The 10000-nt window shown below is 44.3% G+C and overlaps 1 protein-coding gene across 1 annotated transcript in view; it reads right to left on the reverse strand.

Moving 5' to 3' along the window:
- Positions 1–8583: 8583 nt before the first annotated feature.
- stard10 (StAR-related lipid transfer (START) domain containing 10) overlaps positions 8584–10000 on the reverse strand; it is a 10554-nt gene continuing 9137 nt past the window's right edge. Inside the window, exons 5-6 of the mRNA XM_046863493.1 lie at positions 9346–9398; positions 8584–9213 (exon numbers count right to left, since the gene is read on the reverse strand). Of these exons, the coding sequence (XP_046719449.1) occupies positions 8995–9213; positions 9346–9398 (272 nt within the window). The 3' untranslated portion in view covers positions 8584–8994. The remainder of the gene's footprint in view (positions 9214–9345; positions 9399–10000) is intronic.

Here is a 10000-nt window from a genome sequence, read left to right on the forward strand (position 1 = left end):
CTAATAAACTCATTTCTAATCCTGTCCATCGTCGTCACTCCCAATGAACATCTCAACATCTTCAGCTCTGCTACCTCCAGCTCCACCTCCTGTCTTTTACTCAATGCCACTGTCTCTAATCCATACAACATCTCAGGTCTCACCACAGTCCTATAAACTTTCCTTTCACTCTCACAGATACTCTTCTATCACAAATCAATCCTGCTTTCACTCTTCTCCACCCACTCCACCCTGCCTGCACTCTTTTCTTCACTTCTCTAACACACTTTTACAGATACTCTTTTCTATCACACAAACTGTTGCAGCAAACAGGACAGAGACTAATGTACACGTCACAAAGTCATTCCGATTGAAAGTGTGGGCACGTGTAAACACTGTGTAGGATTAGAGAAGGTCACGTGTAAACAAGAAAAAAAAAAAAGATGTAAACAGTCACAAATCTTTTAATCGGAATGACAAAAACATTACACATGTAAACGTGGCTACTGGTACACTACACACTGTTACACAAGCCACACACACACACACACACACACACACACACACACTGTTACACAAGCTACACACACACACACACACACACACAACACACACACACACTGTTACACAAGCTACACACACACTACACACTGTTACACAAGTCACACACACACACACAGTTACACAAGCCACACACACACACACAGTTACACACACACACACACACACACACACACACAGTTACACAAGCTACACACACACACACACACACACAGTTACACAAGCTACACACACACACACACACAGTTACACAAGCTACACACACACACACACACACACACACACACTGTTACACAAGCTACACACACACACACACACACACTACACACTGTTACACAAGCTACACACACACACTACACACACTGTTACACAAGTTACACACACACATACACACTGTTACACAACACACACACACACAGTTACACAAGCACACACACACACAGTTACACAAGCCACACACACACACACACACACACACACACACACACACACACACACACACACACAGTTACACAAGCACACACACACACACACACACACACTGTTACACAAGCACACACACACACACACACACACAGTTACACACACACACACACACACACACAGTTACACAAGTTACACACACACACAGTTACACAAACCACACACACACACACACTGTTACACAAGCTACACACACACACACACACACACACACACTGTTACACAAGCACACACACACACACACACTGTTACACAAGTACACACACACACACACACACTGTTACACACACACACTGTTACACACACACACTACACACTGTTACACAAGCACACACACACAGTTACACAACACACACACACACACACACACACAGTTACACACACACACACACACACACACACACTGTTACACAAGCTACACACACACACACACACAGTTACACAAGCTACACACACACACACACACAGTTACACACACACACACACACACACACAGTTACACAAGCACACACACACACACACACACACACACTACACACTGTTACACAAGCTACACACACACTGTTACACACACACACACACACACACACACACACAGTTACACAAGCTACACACACACACACACACACACACAGTTACACAAGCACACACACACACTGTTACACAAGCTACACACACACTACACTGTTACACAAGCTACACACTACACACTGTTACACAAGCCACACACACACACACACACACACACACACAGTTACACAAGCTACAAACACACACACACACACACACACACACTGTTACACAAGCTACACACACACTGTTACACAAGACACACACACACACACAGTTACACACACACACACACACAGTTACACACACACACACACACTGTTACACACACACACACACACACACACACACACACACACACACACACAGTTACACAACACACACACACACACACACACACACACACACACACAGTTACACAACTACACACACACACACTGTTACACAACTACACACACACACACACACACACACACACACACACACAGTTACACAAGCTACACACACACACACACACTACACACTTTTACACAAGCCACACACACACACACACACACACACACACACACACACACACACACACACAGTTACACACACACACAACACACACACACAGTTACACACAGTTACACACTACACACACACACACAGTTACACAACACACACACACAGTTACACACACAGTTACACACACACACGCACACACACACACACTGTTACACACACACACTGTTACACACACACACACACACACAGTTACACAAGCTACACACACACACACACACACACTGTTACACACACACACACACACACACACACACACACACACACACACACACTACACACTGTTACACAACTACACACACACACATACACACTGTTACACAAGCTACACACACACACTGTTACACAAGCACACACACACACTGTTAAACAAGCTACACACACACACACACACACAGTTACACACACACACACACACACACACACACAGTTACACAAGCTACACACACACACACACACACAGTTACACAAGCTACACACACACACACACACAGTTACACAAGCTACACACACACGCACACACAGTTACACAAGCTACACACACACACACACACTGTTACACAAACTACACACACACACACACACACACACTGTTACACAAGCTACACACACACACACACACACACACACTGTTACACAAGCTACACACACACACACACACTGTTACACAAGTCACACACACACATACACACTGTTACACAAGCTACACACACACACACACTGTTACACAAGACACACACACACACACTGTTACACAAGCCACACACACACACACACACACACACACAGTTACACAAGCCACACACACACACACACACACACACTGTTACACAAGCTACACACACACACACAGTTACACAAGCTACACACACACACACACACACTGTTACACAAGCTACACACACACACACACAGTTACACAAGCTACACACACACACACACACACACACACTACACACTGTTACACAAGCTACACACACACTGTTACACAAGCACACACACACACACACACACACACAGTTACACAAGCTACACACACACACACACACACAGTTACACAAGCTACACACACACACTGTTACACAAGCTACACACACTACACTGTTACACAAGCTACACACACTACACACTGTTACACAAGCCACACACACACACACACACACACACACAGTTACACAAGCTACAAACACACACACACACACACACACTACACACTGTTACACAAGCCACACACACACACACGCACACACAGTTACACAAGCTACACACACACACACACACACTGTTAAACAAGCTACACATACACACACACTGTTACAAGCTACACACACCTACACACTGTTACACACACACACACTGTTACACAAGTTACACACACACACACACACACACACACACACACACACACACAGTTACACACACACACTGCTACACAAGCTACACCCACACACACACACACTACACACTTTTACACAAGCCACACACACACACACACACAGTTACACAAACCACACACACACACACACACACACACACACAGTTACAAGCTACACACACACACACACACACACTGTTACACAACACACACACACACACACACACACACACACACACACACACACACACACACACACACACACTTTTACACAAGCCACACACACACACACTACACACTGTTACACAAGCTACACACACACTACACACTTTTACACAAGCTACACACTACACACTGTTAAACAAGCTACACACACACTACACACTGTTAAACAAGCTACACACACACTACACACTGTTACACAAGCACACACACACACGCACACACAGTTACACAAGCTACACACATACACTACACTCTTACACAAGCTACACACACACACTGTTACACAAACTACACACACACACAGTTACACAACACACACACACACACAGTTACACAAGCACACACACACACACACTGTTACACACACACACACACACACACACTGTTACACAAGCTACACACACACACTGTTACACAAGCCACACACACACACACACTGTTACACAAGCCACACACACACACACACACTGTTACACAAGCACACACACACACAACACACACACACACACACAGTTACACAACACACACACACACACACACACACACACACACACTGTTACACAAGCCACACACACACACACACACACACAGTTACACAAGCTACACACACACACATCATCTATGTGTGTGTGTGTGAGTGTACTTGGTAATAAAGTTATTTCTGATTCTGATTCGGAGAATTTATTTATTTCACTGAAACTCATCAGAGCGCCACTAGAGGGAGACAATCCGGGAAATAGCGGTTCGGAATGAGATGTAATGGGTTTGAGAGGGTGAGATAAACCTTTCTTTTTACAATTCTGCCATGTAAACGGTTAAACCGATTACTTTGTGTCTCCGCCATCACTTCAAGAGGTCAGGGGTCGTCAAAAAGCAAAAGGCAGCGGCAAAATCAAACTGGAGTTTCACTGAAACAACACATTTATCAAATACACTGAAGGAACTAATTATAATTCAGCGGCTGGATGGCAGGAAGGTTAGAAATATGGAATCGTTCAGAACAGTTTGTAAAAAATGTAAAGAAGCTGCAGCAAACCGCATCGTCGAACAAATCCAAAACACGTGGAAGACTTTCAAGTTTTAGTTACCATTCCAAGTCACTAAACTCCAGCAATACCACCTGCTCAAACCAGTCCTCACTACAGACCTTCATCCACATGTTTCTGCTTTCAGAGGAGGGAGAAGTGATGAAGTATAGTATATATATGAAGTGTAGATGCAGTGCCACCAAAAACTTTCCTCGGACCTTCCAGCAATAGTCGTCTTCTTCTTTTGGCTTCTCCCATTAGGGCGCCACAGCGGATCATCCGTCTCCACACCCCCTGTCCTCTACATCTGCCTCTTTCACACCAACTACCTGCATGTCTTCCCTCACCACATCCATAAACCTCCTCCTTGTTCTTCCTCTTTTCCTCCTTCCTGGTGTCTCCATCCTCAGTATTCTCCTACTGATATACCCCATGTCCCTCCTCTGCACATGTCCAAACCATCTCAATCTCACCTCCCTCACCTTGTCTCCAAAACGTCCTACATGTGCTGTCCCTCTAATAAACTCATTTCTAATCCTGTCCATCGTCGTCACTCCCAATGAACATCTCAACATCTTCAGCTCTGCTACCTCCAGCTCCACCTCCTGTCTTTTACTCAATGCCACTGTCTCTAATCCATACAACATCTCAGGTCTCACCACAGTCCTATACACTTTCCCTTTCACTCTCACAGATACTCTTCTATCACAAATCAATCCTGCTTTCACTCTTCTCCACCCACTCCACCCTGCCTGCACTCTTTTCTTCACTTCTCTAACACACTTTTACAGATACTCTTCTATCACACAAACTGTTGCAGCAAACAGGACAGAGACTAATGTACACGTCACAAAGTCATTCCGATTGAAAGTGTGCACGTGTAAACACTGTGTAGGATTAGAGAAGGTCACGTGTAAACAAGAAAAAAAAAAAGATGTAAACAGTCACAAATCTTTTAATCGAATGACAAAACATTACACATGTAAACGTGGCTACTGGTACACTACACACTGTTACACAAGTTACACACACACACACACACACACACACACACACACACACTGTTACACAAGCACACACACACACACACACACACACACACACACTGTTACACAAGCTACACACACACACTACACACTGTTACACAAGTCACACACACACACACACACACTGTTACACAAGCTACACACACACTACACACTTTTACACAAGCCACACACACACACACAGTTACACAAACCACACTGTTACACAAGCTATACACACACACTACACACTGTTACACAAGCTACACACACACATACACTACACTCTTACACAAGCTACACACACACACACACACACTACACAGTTACAAGCTACACACACACACACACACACACACTACACACTGTTACACAAGCTACACACACACACACTACACACTGTTACACAAGCTACACACACACAACACAATGTTACACAAGCTACACACACACAGTTACACAAGCTACACACACACACAGACACACACAGTTACACAAGTTACACACACACACAGACACACACAGTTACACAAGCTACACACACACACACACACAGTTACACAAGCTACACAAACACAAACACACACTACACACTGTTACACAAGCTACACACACACACACACACACACACACACACACACACACACACACACACAGTTACAGAAGCCACACACACACACTGTTACACAATCCACACACACACACACACACACACACACACACAGTTACACACACACACACACACACACACACACACACTGTTACACAAGCCACACACACACACACACAGTTACACAAGCTACACACACACACTACACACTGTTACACAAGCTACACACACTACACACTGTTACACAAGCTACACACACACACACTGTTACACAAGCTACACACACACACACACACACACACACACACCACACACACACACACACACACTGTTACACAAGCTACACACACACACACACACACACTGTTACACAAGCTACACACACTACACAGTTACACAAGCTACACACACCCTACACACTGTTAAACAAGCTACACACATACACACTACACACTGTTACACAAGCTACACACACTACACACTGTTACACAAGCCACACATACACACTACACACTGTTACACACACACACACACTGTTACACACACACACTGTTACACACACACACACACACACACACACACACACACACAGTTACACAAGCTACACACACTACACACTTTTACACAAGCTACACACACACACAGTTACACAAACCACACACACACAGTTACACAAGCTACACACACACAGTACACACTTTTACACAAGCTACACACACTACACACTGTTACACAACACACACACACACACACACACACACACACACACACAGTTACACACACACACACACACACACACACACACACACACTACACACTGTTACACAAGCCACACACGTGCACACACACACACACACACACACTACACACTTTTACACAAGCCACACACACACACACAGTTACACAAACCACACTGTTACACAAGCTACACACTACACACTGTTACACAAGCTACACACACATGCACTAAACTCTTACACAAGCTACACACACACACACTACACAGTTACAAGCTACACACACACACTACACACTGTTACACAAGCTACACACACACACACACACTGTTACACAAGCTACACACACACACAACACAATGTTACACAAGCTACACACACAGTTACACAAGCTACACACACACAGACACACACAGTTACACAAGATACACACACACACACAGTTACACAAGCTACACACACACACAGTTACACAAGCTACACACACACACACACACACACACAGTTACACAAGCTACACAAACACAAACACACACTACACACTGTTACACAAGCTACACACACACACACACACACACACACAGTTACAGAAGCCACACACACAGTTACACAAACCACACACACACACACACACACACACACACACACACACACACACACACACACACACAGTTACAGAAGCCACACACACAGTTACACAATCCACACACACACAACACAAACAAACTCCAGTAACCATCATCATCTACACATTTATATTCATCTACAAGACAGTCGCGATCTCCACTGTACTGCCTGACCAAGTGTTTTTCCTTCTGTGTGTGTGTGTGTGTGAGAGAGAGAGAGAGAGAGAGAGAGAGAGAGAGAGAGAGAGAGAGAACTCAGATCCAGCTCAGCAAACACAAATGATGTCAGAGCAGACCATGTGTGTGTGTGTGAGAGAGAGAGAGTGAGATATGAACAGCACTGGATTTAATGAGTGTGGATTTAGATTTTGCACTGCAGGAACACACACACACACACACACACACACACACACACACACACACACATCATCTATGTGTGTGTGTGTTAAAGCACCTGCTGGATTTCCCATGAAGCATTACCATGATGGTCTCTCTCACACTCACACACTCTCTCTCATCATCTGCTAAATCGGCGCTTCCTACGCTGCTCATGCAGAGGCCAGAGGGTTGCCATGACAACTAGCTACGTTAAGGACACCAGAGTAGTGTCACACAGAGATCTGAAGCGCGCGCGCGTACGACATTCCACTAAGCATCCTTAAACATGTACCTAAGATGACCACACACGCACGCACGCACGCACGCACACACACACACACACACACACACACACACACACACACACACATATATATATATATATATAAAACTGAACTAAAATCAATAGACACACACACAAGTTGCCAAAAATGTGGACAGAAATCCATTATTTTATTGTGGCACCATAACAGAAGAAAAACTCTGGGTTTGGGTTGGTGTGTGTGTGTGTGTGTGTGTGTGTGTGTGTGTCATAGTAGAGATGGTAACAGGGGAAGAATCCTCATCCAACAAAAGATTGATGGGAAATGGATTGAAGGACACTTTCTTCTGAGAAGAAGTTGGCAGTGGTCACCATTACGTGTGTGTGTGTGTGTGTGTGTGTGTGTGTGTGTGTGTGTGTGTGTGATGTCCTTCTCCTACTCTGCATTGATAATATATAATCTACACCTTGACCCCAGTGTACATTACTGTGTCATGTTTAGTGTCCTTGATGCTACGTGTGTGTGTGTGTGTGTGTGTGTGTGTGTGTGTGTGTGTGTTGGGTTTGGGTTTCAGTCATCATCACTGTGTTCAGCACGCTCGTCCTTGCTCTCGCTCAGCGTGCTCTCGTCGATGTTCTCGAGTGAGTCGGCATGTTGCAGTGAGAGCTCAGACAGCGCCATGCTGCTCAGGCGGCTCTGCTCAGGGTAAAGCCACGGCTTAAAGCCTGGACTGTGCTTCTGCTTCCACTCAGCGTACTTCACACATGCCCGTGCTATACGCTTCATCGCCTGCACACACACACACACACACACACACACAGTTCAGGGCACACACATTATATCTTTATTTAAACTGCCATAATGTAAATGAGTATATACACACACACACACACACACACACACAGCGTAAACACTACCCACTTTAGGAGCCAAAAGCTGGGAAGACTTATTTACCACCCACTTAGGGAGAGAACCTGAGGGGAGGGAGAGAGAGAGAGAGAGAGAGAGAGAGAGAGAGAGAGAGAGAGAGAGAGAGAGAGAGAGAGAGAGAGAGAGACTCAGTTTTAATTGATAATATTTAGTAATTTGATGCATCAGATTTAATAGTAAACTATATGGCAGTGTATTAGGGCCAATATGAAAAAAAAAAAGAATTGGAAGGGGAGAGAGGAGTGGGGAAAGAGAGGGAGGGAGAAAGAGAGGGAGGGAGGAGAAAATGAATTTTTGAGTTTAAACTCCTATTTTTAAGTTGGAAGGAAAAAAAACAGTTAAAGGTTAAAACTTACAACAAAAAAAACACAAGTAAAAAAATAAACTTTAAAAGTTTTGTGTGTGAAATGTGGGGGTTGTGGGGGTTTTCTATTAAGGAAGAAAATTGTTTAAAATATAACCGCGTATTACAGCAAATATACAATTTTTACATTTTAAAGGACTAAAATATTAATTGGGGTGGGGGTTGGAGGGGGGGGGTTTGAATCGGGCGATTCTTTGCTAAAAATAGCACAGGAATTGGAAATCCAAGGGAAAAGTAAAGTTTGATTAGATCTTCCACTCCAGGCATAACGCAAAACAAGTG

This window comes from Silurus meridionalis, chromosome 12, assembly GCF_014805685.1.
Source record: "Silurus meridionalis isolate SWU-2019-XX chromosome 12, ASM1480568v1, whole genome shotgun sequence".
Taxonomy (NCBI): domain Eukaryota; kingdom Metazoa; phylum Chordata; class Actinopteri; order Siluriformes; family Siluridae; genus Silurus; species Silurus meridionalis.